Source organism: Pseudorca crassidens, chromosome 17 (assembly GCF_039906515.1).
Source record: "Pseudorca crassidens isolate mPseCra1 chromosome 17, mPseCra1.hap1, whole genome shotgun sequence".
Taxonomy (NCBI): domain Eukaryota; kingdom Metazoa; phylum Chordata; class Mammalia; order Artiodactyla; family Delphinidae; genus Pseudorca; species Pseudorca crassidens.
This window is the reverse complement of record NC_090312.1, coordinates 29146145-29168779: the sequence shown is the minus strand read 5'-3', so window position 1 is coordinate 29168779 and position 22635 is coordinate 29146145. Positions and strand designations below refer to the sequence as shown.

The 22635-nt window shown below is 35.2% G+C and overlaps 1 protein-coding gene across 2 annotated transcripts in view; it reads right to left on the bottom strand.

The window, feature by feature from the left end:
• NUDCD1 (NudC domain containing 1) overlaps window positions 1–22635 on the bottom strand; it is an 89407-nt gene that overhangs the window by 53544 nt on the left and 13228 nt on the right. For both annotated transcript variants that reach the window (XM_067711480.1, XM_067711479.1), the window contains exons 3-5: window positions 7664–7849; window positions 3665–3845; window positions 53–235 (exon numbers count right to left, since the gene is read on the bottom strand). In XM_067711480.1, coding sequence (XP_067567581.1) covers window positions 53–235; window positions 3665–3845; window positions 7664–7849 — 550 coding nt within the window. The remainder of the gene's footprint in view (window positions 1–52; window positions 236–3664; window positions 3846–7663; window positions 7850–22635) is intronic.

Below are 22635 nucleotides of genomic sequence, written 5' to 3'. Positions count from 1 at the left end.
AAATCAGATATATTTTACACAGGAGCTCTATGGATATTTGAAGTAAAATTACCTTTGATTTTCTCTGACATGTCTTCATCCTTACTTTCTTCAAGATTTTGACCAACTTGAACAAATGTAAAGGACTTGTAAGAGACAATCATTAGACCATTCCCATTGGGCTCAATAGCGGCATAATGGGGCACTGACTTTCCACGGAGAATATTACGCTTAGTAATTTCATATTTTTTTTTATCTGTAAGAAAATAAAGCATTTTAGAACAAAAAAATTACAAATAAAAAACTATATAATAAAAATATTTGAATATATTTGTATATTAATTCTAATTTAAACTAAATATTTTAAATGTACTATTAAAAAGCACACTATTAGGTACCTTTTTAAAAAGGATAAAAAAAATTTACAACCTAATATTCTGTAATTAAATCCCTATTTTAAAATACTGGGTCTGCACCTCCTAGAGAAATGGAAATAAAAACAAAAATAAACAAATGGGACCTAATGAAACTTAAAAGCTTTTGCACAGCAAAGGAAACCATCAACAAGATGAAAAGACAACCCTCAGAATGGGAGAAAATATTTGCTAATGAAACAACTGACAAAGGATTAATCTCCAAAATTTACCAGCTCATGCAGCTCAATATTAAAAAAACAAAAAACCCAATCCAAAAATGGGCAGAAGACCTAAACAGACATTTTTCCAAAGAAGATATACAGACTGCCAACAAACATATGAAAGGATGCTCAACGTCACTAATCATTAGAGAAATGCAAATCAAAGCTACAATGAGGTATCACCTCACACCAGTCAGAATGGCCATCATCAAAAAATCTACAAACAATAGATGCTGGAGAGGGTGTGGAGAAAAGGGAACCCTCTTGCACGGCTGGTGGGACTGTAAAATAGATACAGCCACTATGGAGAACAGTATGGAGGTCCCTTAAAAAACTAAAAATAGAACTACCATATGACCCAGCAATGCCACTACTGGGCATATACCCTGAGAAAACCATAATTCAAAAAGAGGCATGTACCACAATGTTCACTGCAGCTCCGTTTACAACAGCCAGGACATGGAAGCAACCTAAGTGTCCACTGACAGGTGAATGGATAAAGAAGATGTGGCACATATATACAATGGAATATTACTCAGCCATAAAAAGAAACGAAACTGAGTTATTTGTAGTGAGGTGGATGGACCTAAAGTCTGTCATACCGAGTGAAGTAAGTCAGAAAGAGAAAAACAAATATTGTATGCTAACACATATATATGGAATAAAAAGTAAGTGGTTCTCATGAACCTAGGGGCAGGACAGGAATAAAGATGCAGACATAGAGACTGGACTTGAGGACGTGGGGAGGGTGAAGGGTAAGCTGGGATGAAGTTAGAGAGTGGCATGGACATATATATAATACCAAATGTAAAACTGATAGTTAGTGGGAAGCAGCCGTGTAGCACAGGGAGATCAGCTTGGTGCTTTGTGACCACCTAGAGGGTGGGAGGGAGATGCAAGAGGGAGGAGATATGGGGATATATGTATATGTATAGCTGATTCACTTTGATATAAAGCAGAAATTAACACACCATTGTAAAGCAATTATACTCCAATAAAGATGTTAAAAAAAAATACTGGGTCTGATGAAATCTGTTCTAGATTGTGGTGTCCAAGTGGTAGCCACTGGCCAGAGTAGCTATTTAATTAAAATTAAGTAAAATTTGAAATGCAATGCCTCAGTCACACTAGCCACACTTCAAGTGCTCAAAAGCCACACATGGCTACCTGCTATCACACTGAGTGGCTCACATATAAACATGTCCATTTTGGAAAAATTTCTATTGGAGAGCAGTGCTCTAAATCATAAAAGTGACTGCCTTATCTGAAACATCAACCTCTGAAAAAACTACCCGTTCCTTCACTATAGCCAGCCTGTCTACTTTCTCAGCCAGTATATGATAAGTGTCTTCTGAAAAAAGCTACAAACTGATGATACCAGAAAAAGTGTGGTGTGGACTATTTTCTTCCCATTCTAGCTACTGATAAGGGTTTTTTTTTAAATGAAATATGTTTATGGTAGAAATGATTTTTATACACATTCAGATATAGATCTATTTGCCTACTATAACCAAATATAAATAACTGTACTTGGAATTTTTAAGATATAAATAATTAACTGTATTCTGAGTTTCTGGTAAATTAACTGAATTTATTCTATGAAAATAAGGGGTTTTTGTCTTTGTTTTTTGCTTTAAAAAGTACCCAAACATTTCAGTTGAGTCCGTACCTTTACTTATATTGTTACTGTGGGTAACAAATTTTTATTACAGTGGGTAGTGCTTGTAAGCTTCATAATGAAGTCAAAAATCATAACTCAAAGTCATGGGTTACACATAGTAACACATATACATACATAATAATACAATTTGTTCTAAAACATCTGTCAGTGTTTTTTCTCTAAATCCTCACCTACATTCACACATTCACTTCATACATATTTAGGAATAGACTTTTCATTTCATGAATGAAATAAAAACTCCTATTTTTCCTCCACAGGTACATGCACAGCAAAGAGTCCTAGCTTCCTCTAAAGACCCAAACTTAGACACTGTATATTTTATTGGATGGTTTTTCCCAACATGTGTGGGACAGAAAACAGTAGGTCTCAAGTGAATTATTCCATGGCTAAATGAGTTGGGAAATGCTGGGTCAAAATTAAATTTTTTCTATTCAAAATTTCTAGAAACTTGAATATGCTTAATGTGAAATGGAGATATCGTATGCCCACATTTTCAAACTTACTTGACCATAAAATATAACTTATCAAATGTTCCACTCAAAAGAGTTTAGAAATATAACACTGCTCTGTAATGTTCAGGGAAAATAAAAAGTAACACAATTATGTTAGTAATTCAGGGACAAGAGGAACTGAGATATTAAGAAAAGAAAGTTGTGAGCCAAAGAATGAATTTTATATTTTTAAATCACAAAAAATCAAAAGAATATTTAAAAACATGTAAAAATTATATAAAATTCAAATGTCAGTGTCCATAAACACCAGAATACAGCCTTACTCATTCATTTATGCATTCATCTATGGCTGCTCTTGCACCACAACATCATAGTTGAGTAGTTATGATATAAGTCAAATGGTTACCATCTAGCCCTTTACAGAAACTTTCTAACACGTAATCTAAAGTTTTCAGTTACTGTGTTCCTCCAGAGATAAAACTACAACACTGGAAAGAAAAAACAAATTACATTAAATATTTCGAAGAACAAATCTTGTGTCTATATGTGTGTGTGTGTGTGTGTGTGTGTGTGTGTGTGTGTGTGTATGTGTGTATATATATATACACATACACATATTAACATATACTTTTGTATATATTAAAAATATACACTTAAATTATTCCAAAATTATGTAATAGTGTCTCCTTTTACACAAAAAGGCACATCTGACTATGGAAACACATTATTATTTTATTATAATCCATACCTAAGGAGAAACTATCTATAAATATTCATTCCACTGGGTGGCAGGTACCAGAATCCTAACACAGTTCCTAAGAAAAAGCAAATAGCATTTACAGGAACTTCTTTGCATTTCAAAACCTACTAAATTACGGCAACCACTACAGAGAGATCAGATTTTTGTTGTTTTACCTTTACTTTTCTTATTAATAGTGACCCACTCCAAGGAAACATAGAAACCACTTCCTTTCATATCCAATTCCTCTTTCTCTATTCGAAGAAGCAGGGTAGCTATCGAATGTTCTTCAGCTTTCAGCAATGAGATACTGTGAATTATGATAAAAGGATTTCCAAGCTCTTCATTAAACATAATCTACAAAAAAGAAAAAAGATGACACTCACAAAAATGTATTAGATGAATGTATACGGCACAGAGGAAATATACAGAATTCTGACAATCCAACAAATAACTCGGATACTATCCATATTTACTACAAGGATACAAAAATGAAAAAAGCCCTTAAATAAAGCTTACAAGTTTAAATCATATTGCTTGAAGAAAGAACTTTTGGAAAATATCTAATTGTTTAACAGAAAAAACTAATCAGTACTCTTGGCTTAAAAACAAAGAAAACAACAGGGCATCCAAACAGCATCTAAAGGAGAAAGGGAATTAAAAGCAATCTTCTAGAAAAGAATTGTCAAGTTTAAAGAATGTTCTGTACAGGACATGAGCAAGTCAACATGCATTACTGCATCTCTTCCCCTGTCTCATCTCTGATATATTTCTGCTTTCTTCCTCTTACTTTCTGAATACAGTTCGTGTGTATTTGTGAGTGGGTGTGTGTATGTTTTTTTCCTTTTGTTTTTGGTTTGGTTTGTTTTTGTTTTCTGGAAATTTACAAAGGTAAGAGTCAAAGGAATTAGAGAACAAATCACAAAAACTTTCTTGTTCTTCAAAAACAAAAGAGCCCACTTACATTTAAAAGGTATAATTCCACCAACTCTATTTAAATACTGAAGCTCCTTTTTAAAAAGCGAATCAAAGCATTATGCAAAGACACAAAATCTTATCAAATTCTTTTTATAAGACAAACACATAATATAAAGGACTATTATATTTTTATTAAATACCAAATAGGAGAGGTTTTAAGACTGATTTCTAAACAAGCTTTTCAAATAAATGAAAAAATAAATAGCTGAATACTAATCTGAGACAAAAATTAGCTTTTTTATTCTTTTTAAACCCATTATCTGGAATCCCCTCATATCAGCTCCTACCTGAAAGCCTTGTAAAGAAAAATGTGCTTTACTCCAATGTTCACAGCAGCACTATTTACAATAGCCAAGACATGGAAGCAATCTAAATGTCTACTGACAGATGAATGGATAAAGAAGATGTGGTATACATGCAATGGAATACTACTCAGCCATAAAAAAGAATGAAATAATGCCATCTGCAGCAACATGGATGGACCTAGAGAATATCATACTAAGTGAAGTAAGTCAGACAAATACCATATGACATCACTTATTTGTGGAATCTAAAATATGATACAAATGAACTTACTTACAAAACAGAAACAGACTCAGACACAGAAAACAAATTTACGGCTACCAAAGGGGAAGAGGGATAAATTAGGAGTTTGGGATTAGCAGATTCAAACTACTATATATAAAACAGATAAACAACAAGATCCTACTGTATAGCATAGGGAACATATTCAGTATCTTGTAATAAACTATAATGGAAAAGAATATGAAAAAGAATATATATATGTAAAGCTGAATCACTTTGCTGTATACCAGAAACTAACAAAACATTGTAAGTTAACTATACTTCAATAAAAAATAAAAGGGCTTCCCTGGTGGTGCAGTGGTTGAGAGTCCGCCTGCTGATGCAGGGGACACGGGTTCGTGCCCCAGTCCGGGAGGATCTCACGTGCCGCGGAGCGGCTGGACTCATGAGCCATGGCCACTGGGCCTGCACGTCCGGAGCTTGTGCTCCGCAGTGGGGGAGGCCACAGCAGTGAGAGGCCCGCGTACCGCAAAAAAAAAAAGTAAAAGAAAATTAAAAAAAAGAAAAGTGTGCTTTAATGTCATCATTTTCTCTTTGTGTTTGAGCAACTCTGCCAAAATTATTCGAATAGGAGAGCTTTGAAATCCATTCTAAAGTCTTCCATAAGCAGGGATAAAAAACCAAAAACACCTCAAATACTCAAAACAGAGATGACAGACATGGTTTTTTATAGTTGGTTGACTGGGTTCTGCTTTTGTTTGGGGGACAAGAAGAAATAAACCACAGGGAGAAAAAACTGAAAGTTCTGCCAAGCACAAGTAGCCAGTTTACTGTTTCCTTCTCTTCTTTCTCTCTCATGAGACCAGAGGAGTAGACGTCTGGACTCTTAAAAATTCTTAGGCTGAAGTTTCCAGTCTTCTGAACAAACCTAGCAAATCAACTGTGATATTGTTGATATAGAGCACCCCCATCACATTAGAGGCCACACATTTGGAAACAGGCAGTCTTCCTTGCCTTCTTTCATTTCTCTTTCTACATTTGAGTCATCACCACCACGCTTGCTTGGCCCCCTTAGGCCCTACCATGCCCCCGTCATGCTCACCTTTAGCCTCCTCTCTTACACGAATTCCCCCAAAGTCTCGAAACTCTACTGAGTTATTTCTCTCAAAGCGACCAATATCCCTCAGTATTCCTCCCACCTCAGTAATGCCCAAGTCCCATCCCTTTCCCACTCCCCCAACCTCCCCAGAGAGTGTTGATTTCATTATGATAGTACAAATACTGAAGAGGATGTGGAGTGAATTTAAATTTTTAATTCATTTACAAAATATTATTGAAAGCCTAATATGTGCCAAGGAGATATACACAGCAGAAACCAAATGAAATATAAACCCATATGAATTTCCTTCTGGTGGAATATGTGGTGTTATTTTTAATCTGAAGGTGAACAAGTTCAGTGTGTTTCTTACTACTGAAAACCAACAGAATCCACACGGCTTGATAACAGATAAATTCTCATTCATATCTCTCCTGCCCATCATTCTCCAAATTCCCTCCAACTATTTCAGGTAGCTGTGCTATATACCACATTGCCTCAGCAAGGAAAAAAAAAAAAAAAAAAAGTTATTACTGGAGGCCAGAACAGAAAATGTCACCATGTCCAATAACTATTTGAAACTGTGACTACAAAGGCCCCCCCTATAAACAGGTTATTGTTGTTCTGATAATTTACTGTGTTTTTTGTTTAGTTTTTTGAACATACTACAATTTGGAAGTATAGCATTTGGTATAACTTAGTAAGAAAGGTAAACCACTAAGGCCTTCTTGGTTTTTCTCAAATAATTAAAGCCTGGTCTTTGTAGGCATCTATTGGTCTAATAAAAATATTTTATAAGATGTAAAATATTAAATTTATATCGCTTTAGCTACCCAGAACGAAAGGCCACCTGCTGAGATTTAGACAGTAGCAATATCACATTGTACTTATTAGCACAACTCAGTGTCATTCTTCTCTACCTTCAAAAACTGTGGCTCTAGAGAAAATAATTCCATATTTATTACTATTAAAATCCTAACACCTGCCCCTCAGATTTAAGTCTGTTACATTGTTTTTAAAAAACTGAAGTAAAAATGACATCTTGGAGACTGGTACGTAACTATAGTTATTTATTCTACAGTATATTTTTCTAAGTTGGGAATACTCTGGTATAGTTACTATTTGACCAGTTTAAACATACCAGACAGTTAGCAGAGTGGTGCAGCAGTGTGCTGGGCCCTTAAACATACCAGCAAATAAAACAAGAGTAGAGGAGAAAAGACATGACAATGCAATTTTCTGGCCAACTCTTCAAGAAGGAGGTGGCAGCATCATTGCTTAGTGTACTGCTTTACACTTATAAAACACTCAATAGGTATTTGCTGAAAAGCAAATGCAATTCTTGACAACTGCACGCACCCCAGATCAAAACAGGAATAGCTAATATATCAGTTTCATAAAAGGTATACATTTTATAATTTAACTTAAAAAGATATCCAAAACATTATATATTATAAAAATCAAGAGGTCACATGTAAACTATCCCTAAAAAAGTGTTATTTCAAAATCATTAAGATCTAATTTGAATATACTTTCCAGACTTTGCTAAGTCTAAAGAAGAAAAAAAAAAACTCACCTCCCATTTTTCAGAAGCACTATTTCCACGTTCACCCGTTCCAATGAGATACAATCTTCCAGTTCCATCTGACAAGGTAACCCAAGTAGAAGATGTGAAATGCATGGATGCGCAAAGGCGATTGTCATATGCTATCAAATCTGTAGGAAGTCGAAACACCTCTCGTGGTTTTCCTAAGACAGTGTCCTAAAAAGAAGCCAAACATAAATGAATCCCGCCCTCTCCATGACCCATACACACACAGAGTAAATATCTTCAGTGCACTGGTTACGCTCCTCTTCAAGAGTAGGTGCCTAATTCCCCTGCCTTTCAGTGTGAGCTGTCCCACTGACTCACTTCGAAGAAATAAAAGTGATGGTATGTGACTTCTCGGACTCGGTCATAAAAGACTTTACATCTTCTATCTTGCTTTCTCTTGGACTGCACATGGCAGACACACATGAGGAGGAAGTGAGGGCTCCTGACAAAAACCAGCACCCTGTGAGTGAATCATTTTGGGAGTGTACACTTTAGCCCTAGTAAAGCCTTCAGATCACTGCAGTCTTGGCTGACACCTTGGCTACATTCTCTTGAGAAACCCTGGAACAGAACCACCCAGCTAAGCCACTCTGATTTCTCACTGAAACTGTGAGATGACAAACATTTGTTTCAAGTCACTAAGCTCTGAAGTAAGTTGTTACACAGCAATATGGCAGAAAACTAATACAATGCAGTAATCTAGTCTTCATTCTTCTAAGTTTAAAATTAATGATCAGTATTTTTAACTAATTGGAAATACTGCATCATGTTCTAAATGCCGACACGGACATTCCTGTGGTATGAAAATGCTGTATTATGTTATTAACAGCTTGGGTTTTTGTTGACACATTTTTATCATGTATATGTCCTTACAATATAAAGTTGTAAGATGGATTACACATCATTAAAATGTTTTACAAGAAAATATATAAAAAGGGCTACAACTGAGAAAATAAACTTCCTCTCATACACCAAACTGTATTCAATTCAATTAATTTTTTTTTAATTAATTAATTCATTTAGTTTTGGCTGTGCTGGGTCTTCGTTTCTGTGCGAGGGCTTTCTCTAGTTGTGGCAAGCGGGGGCCACTCTTCATCGCGGTGCGCGGCTCTCTCACTATCACAGCCTCTCCCGTTGTGGAGCACAGGCTCCAGACGCGCAGGCTCAGTAGTTGTGGCTCACGGGCCTAGTTGCTCCGCGGCATGTGGGATCTTCCCAGACCAGGGCTCGAACCCGTGTCCCCTGCATTGGCAGGCAGATTCTCAACCACTGTGCCACCAGGGAAGCCCTCAATTAATTTTTTATTGTTGCTTTAGTTTTTAGTTAACAGGTTTTCCTGCAGTACAAAAATAATCCTTGATTCATGTATTTCATTCCCTACTCCTAGAACTGTTTAGATCAATATATGTACATATTAAAAAAAATTAAACTATGTCCTTATTAGCCTCAAGTTTTTTAGTGACCCACTGTTTCTTTCTAAAGCATGCAATTTTCTTTAAAACAGCAACTTTCCTTCTTTCTGTACTCATATTTTACTGATTTACATAATATTGCATTAAATAATGAAAATGCAACGACAAACACAGCTGGCATAAAGTTTTTAGAATGACAAAATCTGGGTATTAGTGATGTAAAGCTCAACTAACAGAAACAGAATTGTAACAGCATAGTACTGAGTAGCCTACTGGCAATAAACATAAGCTTACAGTGGTCTTCAGTCAGTATGTTATTCAAAGAGAATAGAGAATATCAGTTAACCCAGTTAGTTAAGTGAAGGTCAAGTAAGAGAAATTTTACTGCAGGCTGATGTCTACGTAGGCATTTAGAACATGATGTGGTATTTCCAATTATTGTGAAGGAAATGGACTGGTCAACAAATGATAGTGGAACACTAGGGACCTTTAGGGAAAAAATTACACAAAAATATTCCTTACTCCAGATAGATTAATAAAATAAATGTCTTAAGGGAAAAGTAAAATAACTGTGCTAGAAGATTAATAATGTTTTAATAATCTCAAGGTGGAGAAAGCCTTCCTATGTAAATAAAAGACATATAGGAGGTAGAGAGAGAAATACTTGCCACAAATATAAAGCAGTACTAATATCTATAACATACGAAGTACCCTTAAAACTCAACAAGAAAGACAAGGTTATTAAAATTTTTTTAATGGGAAAAGAATATGAACAGGAAAACTATGGCTTTAAAAAAAATGAGCAAAATGCTCAAACTCACTAGTAAAAAAAATATATGATTAAAATAATAAGATATCTCTATTAGCCAGAAAAAAAAATATCAGACTGTTAATGTCTATTCTTGGCTAAGGTGCCCCGTTGGTGGGAACAGAAATAAGTATAGGCTTTCAGCAATGATTATAAATCAAATTTTATCATGCATTATATACCATTTAATATAATTCCACTTCTAGGAATTTATATTATAAGAATACTTGCACATGTACACTAAGATCCATATAATGAGAATGTTTATTTTAACGATGAAAATGAAAAGCTGTGTCAATAAAAACTAAGATACAACCTAGCTATTTATCAACAGTAAGTAAGAAAATAGCAGCCCTTGGCATCCCAGTGCTAGCCTGGTAGTATCACCTAGGCCTTGGTTTTGCTATGAGCTGGTGACACTAACAGCTATGTTCTCCTGATGAACATAAACAACTTCACAGAACATCGTCATCAGACAAGGCCGCTGTGTGACCTCTGTCACCATAACAGAACAAGACAAAAACAGCTTCACCCTGTAATGGTATCTGAACACAGATAAAAACATGTACATTGCCAAAGCTACAAACAGGACCCTAATCCATGCCACTATTACTAACCACAGCTTGAGCCTTGGCCCAGTCTTCTTCCCTCCTTCTGGATAAGACTTATTAAGATATCCATCATAGAATTATCCAGTTTCCTAACAGTATCCAATCCAGAGCAAAGCCCCAGTCTCTTAAATCCTCCCCCCAAATCATCTAATATAAGCTCAATCCTACAATAAGTCCTTTCTAACATCTTCTGAGATACCCTATGGTTCCGCATGGTATGCATTCTCCTCTGCTGCGAAAAGTAATAAATCCAATGTGTTCAACTATAGATGTGTACCTGGCATCACTGTCTGGAGAGCATTGGCAGAGGAATGGTTAACTGTGGAATAATCATCCTTTGGAATACCAAATAACTGTTAAATATACTGAAGTAGATTTACAATACATCAAAAAGATCACCAAGATAATAACTGGGAAAAAAGATGCAGAATATGTATAAATCCATGTACGTTGAAACAAACACTGCGATATGACAGCACAGAGTAAGCTGTAGACAGACACGTGCTATTCTGTTAATAGCGTTTACTATTAGGAAAATGAGATCAAAGTGCAACTGGTGGTAAGGGAGATTGGGGGTAAAGAAGAATTTTCCATTACTGCTTCAAATACATTGCTTGACTGTTTTTTTTTCCATATTGAATAATTTACGTGTGATATACATAATTAAAGGATGTGAATAAGATAAAATAAAATGGAACTTCTTCCTCAGAATAGTTGTTTCAAAGTAAAAGTTTCTAGTGGTCTCCTCCATTACATGCTCTTCACTATGTCTAATCTAGGGAAGCATTATTAGGAAGCCACTATTCTTCATTTCATATTCAATTATAAAGGTGGCTTTAAGCCATCTTCTTTTAAATACAAGGTTCCACATAACTGAGATTGCTAGGTACCTAATTATCAGATAAATGAGTGCAATATCTAGTAGAATGATTAAGATATTCAAGTCTATAAATGTAAAGCCAAAATTAAATTAAAATTCAAAAGAAAACATACAGTATCTTAAAGTTATATGATAATTTATGTGAAAGAACCTAAATGTTCCTGATTTTTGAAAACTAATTCTCAAAGAGTACATTTTAATTTTAAATGGACTGTACCAATAAAATATTTTCTTGTGTAAATTAGAGTACTAAATTATTTCTGAATAACCTTCAATAACAGTTTTACAGTGTCCTAATAATAAAGCTTTATGTAATGTGCATCTATAATGTCCTGGTCCCACCCAATCATTTTCTTCCTCCAGCCAAAAAAAAAATTAACGTAACTATGTTCAAACCTGTTGAAAATCATTCTAACATTTCACAGGTGAATTGCAAATGAATTAAAATTTCATTGATAAATGGAGCACTTATTGAATGACTACAATGTACAGTATTGTATTAAATAAGTGCTTTGACTTGTTGCCATCTCATTTAATTATTTCCAAACCCTATGAAGTTGAAATTATTATCCCACTTTAAGAAGATAAAGAACTCTGTGCAAAAAGATTAAATAATTTGCCTGGAATTCCACTGCTAGAAAATGGCAGGGCCAATATTCAAATCTTGGTTGACCACACTCCAAAAGCTGGTCTTTCCTGTATTCCACACTTTCTTGAGAAGAAACCAATTCTCAAGTTTTTCTAAACAAATGATACCCCAGAACTCAATGCAACTTATAGAATAACTCCCCATCCCGCCAAAAAAAAAACCCTAAAAACTACCATATTCAGTTTTTCTTTCAGGCTAATATATTACGCAGTATTTTAATTAGATTTCTGAGTCAACAAAACATAATACAAAAATCTCAATGTCCACATATTGTATATAAATGACACTAAACAGTAAATAAGTACTGTTTTCATAAACTGTACATATTTATGAAAACATCTCAAAACCATTTGGGGATCTCTTAGTTACAACTACAAGGAGACAAGCTCTGAACTAACAAAGCATTTTTCTAATACATGTACATTTACAGAAAACACTATTCAAAAAACTGGTCAAGCTAAATTAAATAAGGATGCCATTTACTAGTATTATTAGACATTGACATTTAAAATTTTGCCCTTTTAAAAGGGAGTGATCTCTTTCTGGAGAAAGGCTTTTATCACTAATAACTATTAATTTTATTTGGAAGAAAAAAAAAAGTCTTCCTTTTTCTGCCCCCACCCTTTTTTTTTTTTTTTGCTAAAGCTTTAAGGAAGGGTGTTTTAAATTAATTGCAATTTGACTGAGTAACATCTTTATGTACCACAAAGCTTTCAATAATGCATTAAGCACACACAGTTCCAAGAACTTACTCCACTCGTTTTTCTTTAACCAGGTAAATTACTGGCTCCCTATTAATAAATTCAGCTGTAGAAAATAAGCTAGATTCAGGTCTAGATAAGAACATATTGGCATACAACTGAGCTGGACTAACAAGCAACCTCACAAATGCATGCTTCAAATGGAATCCAGTAACTCTCCTCTCCATCTTTACATGCAATTTAAAGAGGCACCACAAGATGACGCTCTTCTTTAGTAGCAAAAACATGAGTTTTTCAGATAAACGGAAAAATAAATTAGGACAAAATTAATTCCATAAATATTAAGAAACAGAACACATTACTTTAAAATAAGCCCTAATATCATAATAAAATGACAAAATAATAAAGAACCAAATTTTAAAACACAATTTATTTTTCTTTCCTAAGGAATTTTCTACTTCCTAACTGTACTTCCTCCCAATTGACATTTCTCTAAAATTAACAATTGTAAACCACAAGTTAGACTGACTTAGAAGTGTAATGCCTCTATAAACCTGTGTGTTGAACTGCTGCCACCTGCTGGCTCCTGACAAACCTAACGGTCAAGCAACTTGTGGATTTCCTTTCTTGGGCCCTACAGCCTTCATCTTGACCACAATAGTGTTTAGCCCAGATTAACATGGATGGTCATTTTTGTAAATCAGCCACAAGAAAAGAACCTCTCTGGGATTTGTGCATGTGTGCTTTTGACTCAAAAAAAAAAAAAAATCAGACAATAAAATGTATCTTAGAACTGTTTTCTGCTTTAAAAAAAAGTCAATGAGTATCGAGCAGCCAATACTCTCCACCTGCCACCACCACAGTTCAAAGAGCAAGTCAATTTCCTTTGTTGCTGATCAGAAAAATAATAACAGATTATTCCAATCTGAAACTATTCCAGTTCCAAAAAGCTCTCCAATTCAAGGAAGCCAGAAAAAAACTTTAATCAAAATCTGACAGATATCAACAAAATCAAAACCAAAAACCAATATAACTTGTGAAAACAAATACAAATATTACAAATGTCAGCAAATAGAAACCAATAATGTATCAAAAGAATAACACACTCTAACCAAAAATAATTTATTCCAGGAACTTAAGGAATTACGAAATTAATTTTAAAACTACAATATATCAATTTAATTCACTACACTGACAAATTAATAAAAGGCACACAATCATTAATAGGTGGGTTCTGAAAAGGCATGCAATAAAATTCAGCAGGCATAATAAAAACATTAAACAGAAACAGAAACTCAAAGAAGCAACTTTAGAACAATAAAAGCTATTTATCTAAAACTGACAATAAGTATTCTCTTAATTTAAAAGCCATTACAATTAAAATCAAAAGCTAAACAGGGATACTTGCAGTCCACATTATTATTCAACATTGTCTCAGAGGTTCTGTCTACTAACCTCAATAAGACAAAAATAAAATGACGCAGGAATGTTATTTCTACTTTCATAAATACTGGAAAAGGAGAGATAAAACCATTTCCTTTTGCTAAGGATGGAACTGTCTATGTACTTTGAAAACCTAAATGGGAGTAGGTAAAAATTACTCAATTGTCAAATAAGGTGACTGCTTATACAACAAATTGTCTTTATCAATAAGCATCTAGGAAAGAAAACAAAAAACTATATTAATGAGAGGCAGAAACCATAAAATATTCAAGAATAAACTTAATAAGCATAAGATCAAGGGAAAACTATAAAACTCTTACTTAAGGACATAAAAGAAGATCTAAATAAATGAAAGGACATACCATGTTCTTGGGTAAAAAAAAAAAAAAGCCAATTCTCCCCAATAAAACAGACTATCCACTCTAGCAAAACACTGGAGATTTCTCTAATGAAAGTTTTAACTAGACTGACTCTGGCCATCAGGCCTAGCTAAGCACAGGGGTAAAGGACACCAATGAAAGAAAACGGAGGAATTAGCAAATCCCCACATATTAAAAGATGAGACTACAAGCTCTTTTCTTTCCTTTGGATCCCAGAAAGCCAAAATCAGGCCTTAATGCTTCTCAGGCAAGAAACCAGAGGACTCCTCTCTGAGGACACCTGCCAGCCCAGGAGATATAACTTACAAAAACTAACATTCAGGTCAGGGGATTCTCACTCAAACATACAGTTGTCACTTAACAGTTGGGGGAAAAAACAAAAAAGGTATATATAGGTATATGGTAGGTCTTTTTGATAGAGGGTCTAATAAACTATTTTTAGAGTGGGTATTATATCTTTTTGACTAAATAATTCAAGGACTTTGTAATCCAATTGCTAAAAAGAGAATACATATGAAGTGCTAAAAGAATTCAGGGATGAGAATGACAACTGAGAACTAGGAAAGAATGCACCTTGTAGAAACTTTCCCAGAAGTCATGCATTCTAAATTATAGTTTCCTTATTGCTTTCGAAGAGGAAAAAAAAACACAACTTTCCAATTTTACCAGGAAACTAAACAAATTTAAATGTACACTATAATTAGGAAGATGTACATTGCTTTGAACATGTACAAACATACAAAAGAGGTTGTTATTTCAATGTTAAGTTCAAATTGGGGAAGAGAGGGAAGGAAGCTGTTCATATTCTACTGTAAATTAATAAGCTGGAAGAGACTTTACTTTGTATACTGCAGCATTCCCAGTGCCTACAATAATGCATAACATATAGCAAGTATTCAATAAACATTTTGAATGTTGAATGAATAGTATTAAATTAGACTATGTGACTGAGTTAGGCTCCATAAGTAAATATTCTTAAAGAATATCCAGATTTTAGATTTGTCTTTCTAAACAAAATATAACGGAATCTTAAAAAAAAAGTAAAATCCCTTAAATTTAAAACACACAATAAAATACTAACTATGCATATGCAGAGTATGGATGTGTATGATCATGTATGGGCAATATAGCACACATGTATGTCTATAGGGCATCTGGCTGTGTGCATATACTATCCAGTATATAGTGTATATAGAGTGTGTGTGTATTTAGTGTCTTTAATGAGTCAACAGACAGGCAAATAGAGACTAAACCAAATAAGGAACTATAACAAATTATTCTAAGGTGTCCACAGAAGCTAGACAATAGGACAGGAAAAGGAATCAAAGACATATTAGTCTTTGCTCTGATTCATGTCAAGTAAGCTATCAAATAAAATTATTTTGAGATAGCCTCACCCACCAGAGGGCAGACAGCAGAAGCAAGAACTATAATCATGCAGCCTGTGGAACAAAAACCACATTCACAGAAAGACAGACAAGATGAAAAGGCAGAGGGCTATGTACCAGATGAAGTAACAAGATAAAACCCCAGAAAAACAACTAAATGAAGTGGAGATAGGCAACCTTCCAGAAAAAGAATTCAGAATAAAGATAGTGAAGATGATCCAGGACCTCAGAAAAGGGCTGGAGGCAAAGATCAAGAACATGCAAGAAATGTTTAACAAAGACCTACGAGAATTAAAGAACAAAGAAACAGATATGAACAATACAATAACTGAAATGAAAACTACACTAGAAGGAATCAATAGCAGAATAACTGAGGCAGAAGAACCGATAAGTGACCTGGAAGACAGAATGATGGAATTCACTGCTGTGGAACAGAATAAAGAAAAGAGAATGAAAAGAAATGATGACAGCCTAAGAGACCTCTGGGACAACATTAAACGCAACAACATTCGCATTATAGGGTTCCCAGAAGGAGAAGAGAGAGAGAAAGGACCAAAGAAAATATTTGAAGAGATTATAGTCGAAAACTTCCCTAACATGGGAAAGGAAATAGACACCCAAGTCCAGGAAGCGCAGAGAGTCCCATACAGGATAAACCAAAGGAGAAGCACACCAAGACACATAGTAAGCAAATTGGCAAAAATTAAAGACAAAGAAAAATTATTGCAAGCAGCAAGGGAAAAATGACAAAATAACCTACAAGGGAACTCCCATAAGGTTAACAGCTGATTTCTCAGCAGAAACTCTACAAGCCAGAAGACAGTGGCATGATATACTTAAAGTGATGAAGGGGAAGAACCTACAACCAAGATTACTCTACCTGGCAAGGATCTCATTCAGATTCGATGGAGAAATCAAAAGCTTTACAGACAAGCAAAAGCTAAGAGAATTCGGCACCACTAAACCAGCTCTACAACAAATGATAAAGGAACTTCTCTAAGTGGGAAACACAAGAGAAGAAAAGGACCTACAAAAACAAACTCAAAACAATTAAGAACATGGTCATAGGAACATACATATCGATAATTACCTTAAACGTAAATGGATTAAATGCTCCAACCAAAAGACACAAGCTTGCTGAATGGATACAAAAACAAGACCCATATAGATGCTGTCTACAAGAGACCCACTTCAGACCTAGGGACACGTACAGACTGAAAGTGAGGGAATGGAAAAAAGATATTCCATGCAAATGGAAATCAAAAGAAAGCTGGAGTAGCAATTCTCATATCAGATAAAATACACTTTAAAATAAAGAATGTTACAAGAGACAAGGAAGGACACTACATAATGATCAAGGGATCAATCCAAGAAGATGTAACAATTATAAATATATATGCACCCAACATAGGAGCACCTCAATACATAAGGCAACTGCTAACAGCTATAAAAGGAAATCGACAATAACACAATAATAGTGGGGGACTTTAACACCTCACTTACATCAATGAACAGATCATCCAAAATGAAAATAAATAACAGAAACTTTAAATGACACAAGAGACCACATAGATTTAATTGATATTTATAGGACATTCCATCCAAAAACAGCAGATTACACTTTCTTCTCAAGTGTGCACGGAACATTCTCCAGGATAGATCACATCTTGGGTCACAAATCAAGCCTCAGTAAATTTAAGAAAATTGAAATCATATCAAGCATCTTTTCTGACCACAACTCTACAAGATTAGAAATGAATTACAGGGAAAAAATGGTAAAAAACACAAAGACGTGGAGGCTAAACAATATGTTACTAAATAACCAACAGGATCACTGAAGAAATCAAAGAGGAAATCAAAACATACCTAGAGACAAATGACAATGAAAACACGACGATCCAAAACCTATGGGATACAGCAAAAGGAGTTCTAAGAGGGAAGTTTATAGCTATACAAGCCTACCTCAAGAAACAAGAAAAATCTCAGATAAACAATCTAAACTTACACCTAAATGAACTAGAGAAAGAAGAACAAACAAAACCCAGGGTTAGCAGAAGGAAAGAAATCATGAAGATCAGAGCAGAAATAAATGAAATAGAAACAAAGAAAACAATAGCAAAGATCAATAAAACTAAAAGCTTTATTTTCTCAAAGAACTAAAGTTCTTTGAGAAAATAAACAAAATTGATAAACCATTAGCCAGACTCATCAAGAAAAAGAGGGAGAGGACTCAAATCAGTAAGATTAGAAATGAAAAAGGAGAAGTTACAACAGACACCGTCAAAATACAAAGCATCCTAAGAGACTACTACAAGCAACTCTATGCCAATAAAATGGACAACCTGGAAGAAATGGACAAATTCTTAGAAAGGTATAACCTTCCAAGACTGAACCAGGAAGAAATAGAAAATATGAAAAGACCAATCACAAGTAATGAAATTAACTGTGATTAAAAATCTTCCAACAAACAATGGCTTCACAGGTGAATTCTATCAAACATTTAGAGAAGAGCTAACACCCATCCTTCTCAAACTCATCAAAAAAATTGCAGAGGAAGGAACACTCCCAAACACATTCTATGAGGCCACCATCACCCTGATACCAAAACCAGACAAATATACTACAAAAAAAGAAATTTACGGACCAGTATCACTGATGAATATAGATGCAAAAATCATCAACAAAAGACTAGCAAACAGAATTCAACAACACATTAAAAGGATCATACAAAAAAAAAGGATCATACACCATGACAAAGTGGGATTTATCCCAGGGATGCAAGGATTCTTCAATATACGCAAATCAATCAATGTGATACACCATATCAACAAATTGAAGAAGAAAAACCATATAATCATCCCAATGAATGCAGAGAGAAGCTTTTGACAAAATTCAACACCCATTTATGATAAAAACTCTCCAGAAAATGGGCACAGAGGGAACGTACCTCAACATAATAAAGGCCATATACGACAAACCCACAGCAAACATCATTCTCAATGGTGAAAAACTGAAAGCATTTCCTCTATGATCAGGAACAAGACAAGGATGTCCACTCTCACCACTATTATTCAACATAGTTGTGGAAGTCCTAGCCATGGCAATCAGAGAAGAAAAATAAATAAAAGGAATAAAATTGGAAAAGAAGAAGTAAAACTGTCACTGTTTGCAGATGACATGATACTATATATAGAGAATCCTAAAGATGCCACCAGAAAACTACTAGAGCTAATCAATGAATTTGGTAAAGTAGCAGGATACAAAATTAATGCACAGAAATCTCTTGCATTCCTATACACTAATGATGAAAAATCTGAAAGGGAAATTAAGGAAACACTCCCATTTACCACTGCAACAAAAAAATTAAAATACATAAGAATAAACTTACCTAGGGAGACAGAAGACCTGTATGCAGAAAACTATAAACACTGATGAAAGAAATTAAACATGATACCAACAGATGGAGAGATATACCATGTTCTTGGATTGGAAGAATCAATACTGTGAAAATGACTATACTACCCAAAGCAATCTACAGATTCAATGCAATCCCTATCAAATTACCAATAGCATTTTTTACGGAACTAGAACAAAAAATCTTAAAATTTGTATGGAGACACAAAAGACCCTGAATAGCCAAAGCATTCTTGAGGGAAAAAAACGGAGCTGGAAGAATCAGACTCCGTGACTTCAGACTATATTACAAAGCTACAGTAATGAAGACAATATGGTACTAGCACAAAAACAGAAACATAGATCAATGGAACAAGATAGAAAGCCCAGAGATAAACCCACACACCTACGGTCAACTAATCTAAGACAAAGGAGGCAAGGATATACAAGGGAGAAAAGACAGTCTGTTCAATAAGTGGTGCTGGGAAAACTGGACAGCTACATGTAAAAGAATGAAATTAGGACAGTCCCTAACACCATACACAAAAATAGACTCAAAATCGATCAGAGGCCTAAATGTAAGACCGACGTTCTAAAACTCTTAGAGGAAAACATAGGAAGAACACGCTTTGACATAAATCACAGCAAGATCTTTTTGGATCTGCCTCCTAGAGTAATGGAAATAAAAACAAAAATAAACAAATGGGACCTAATGAAACTTCAAAGCTTTTGCACAGCAAAGCAAACCATAAACAAGACAAAAATACAACCCACAGAATGGGAGAAAATACTTGCAAACGAATCAACGGACAAAGGATTAATCTCCAAAATATATAAACAGCTCATGCAGCTCAATTTTAAAGAAACAAACAACCCAATCCAAAAATTGGCAGAAGACCTAAACAGACATTTCTCCAAAGAAGACATACAGATGGCCAAGAAGCACATGAAAAGCTGCTCAACATCACTAATTATTAGAGAAATGCAACTCAAAACTACAATGAGGTATCACCTCACACCAGTTAGAATGGGCATCATCAGAAAATCTACAAACAACAAATGCTGGAGAGGGTGTGGAGAAAAGGGAACCCTCTTGTAGTGTTGGTGGGAATGTAAATTGACATAGCCACTATGGAGAACAGTATGGAGGTTCCTTAAAAAACTAAAAATAGAATTACCATATGATCCAGCAATCCCACTACTAGGCATATATCCTGATAAAACCATAATTCAAAAAGACACATGTACCCCAATGTTCATTGCAGCACTATTTACAATAGCCAGGTCATGGAAGCAACCTAAATGCCCATCGACAGACGAATGGATAAAGAAGATGTGGTATATATATACTATGGAATATTACTCAGCCATAAAAAGGAACAAAATTGGGTCATTTGTTGAGACGTGGATGGATCTAGAGACCGTCATACCGAGTGAAGCACGTCAGAAAGAGAAAAACAAATATCATATATTAATGCATGTATGTGGAACCTAGAAAAATGGTACAGATGAAGTGGTTTGCAGGGCAGAAGTTGAGACACAGATATAGAGAATAAACGTATGGACACCAAGGGGGGAAGCCGCAGGGGGATGGGGGTGGGGTTGGGGGGGTGATGAATTGGGCGATTGAGACTGACATGTATACACTGATGTGTATAAAACTGATGAGTAATAAGAACCTGCTGTATAAAAAGTAAATAAAATTAAATTTAAAAATTTTAAAAAAAGAAAGCTGTAAATAGTCTCCTCAAAATAAATAAATAAAAAAAATAATTTTATTTTCTATGGAAACTCTGCAATAGAAGAAAAATATACTGACCAGTCCACACTGCTTATCTACAGTATTGTAAATACAGTCATGAACTTTAATTCTAGATTTCCAATCTTTTGATTTAAGTTGGAATTAGTATCCCAAATCATGATTATCAATGAGTGAACTGATAAAACCAAGCTTCTGGCTCTAAAATGTGACCCTATCCACATCCCTCTCCTAGCCATGCATAGTAGTAAACTATTTCCTCCTCCATACTACTTCTGCATCTTATCCTTACTTCCGCTGTGACATTATCAGTTTATTTGTGTGTGTGGCTACAAAGCATGCAGCAGTATTCAATACATGTTTGTTGAAGAAAAATAAATCTTTCTTATTCAGTAAAATTATCTCAACAAACCAGACTCATACTTGTACCTGAAGAATAAAAAGATCCTATCAAGAATGTAAAGCCGGGCTTCCCTGGTGGCGCAGTGGTTGAGAGTCCACCTGCCGATGCAGGGGACACAGGTTCGTGCCCCAGTCCGGAAAGATCCCACATGCCGCGGAGCGGCTAGGCCTGTGAGCCATGGCCGCTGAGCCTGCGCATCCGGAGCCTGTGCTCCGCAACGGGAGGGGCCACAACAGTGAGAGGCCCGCGTACCACAAAGGGAAAAAAAAAAAAAAAAAGAATGAAAAGCCAACTCCAAAGAGTAAGAACAAGCTTTAAACAACTGTTATCCATTGTATAAACATACTGATTAAGCCTTCTGCTGGCTGCTAGGATTACAGAAATATAAGAAAGACGCACAGCCTAGACCAAGTGTTGGCAAACTATAGCCCATGAGCCACATTAGCCTGTTGGTTTTGCAAATAAAGTTTTACTGGAACACAGCCACAATCACTGTTTACATATCGTGAACTGCTGTTTTCACATTACTACAGCAAAACTGAGCACCTGTGACATAAGACTGGTCCATAAACCCTGTAACATTTATTATCTGGCCCCGTGCAGAAGAAGTTTGCCAACCCCTGGCCTAGCAGGAATTCAAAGTCCATGCAGATCTGAGAGCCAATGGTTTGAATATCCCTGGGGGAACAAAGGGAGGACGTCATCAAGCCTCCTAGATGAAATAGTTAGCTGAAACTCAAGTGAAGACTGGGAAGCAACCTGACACACAAGTAAGAGAGAATGTTTCAGGTAGAGTAAATTATGTGGGAAAAGGGCTGGAGGGAAAAGGATACAGAGCATGTTTCAGTAACTGCAAGAGTTTAGTATTGTTAGAATGTAGTGTACAAAGTGGTGAAAGACAAGGCTGGAGAAAAGGGCATTATAAGCTGCATTTGCCAAGGTGAGGAGTTTGTATTTTTTAAACAAATACATCACTTTATGCTTATACTTGCCAGGAAAATCAAAATCAAACAAACAAAAACACACACAAAAAACCCCACCTCTGGAAGAATATACAAGAAACTAATAAGAAGAAGTTACAGAGGGAAAAGGGGTACTGAACACAGGACAGATAAAACTGGGGTCAG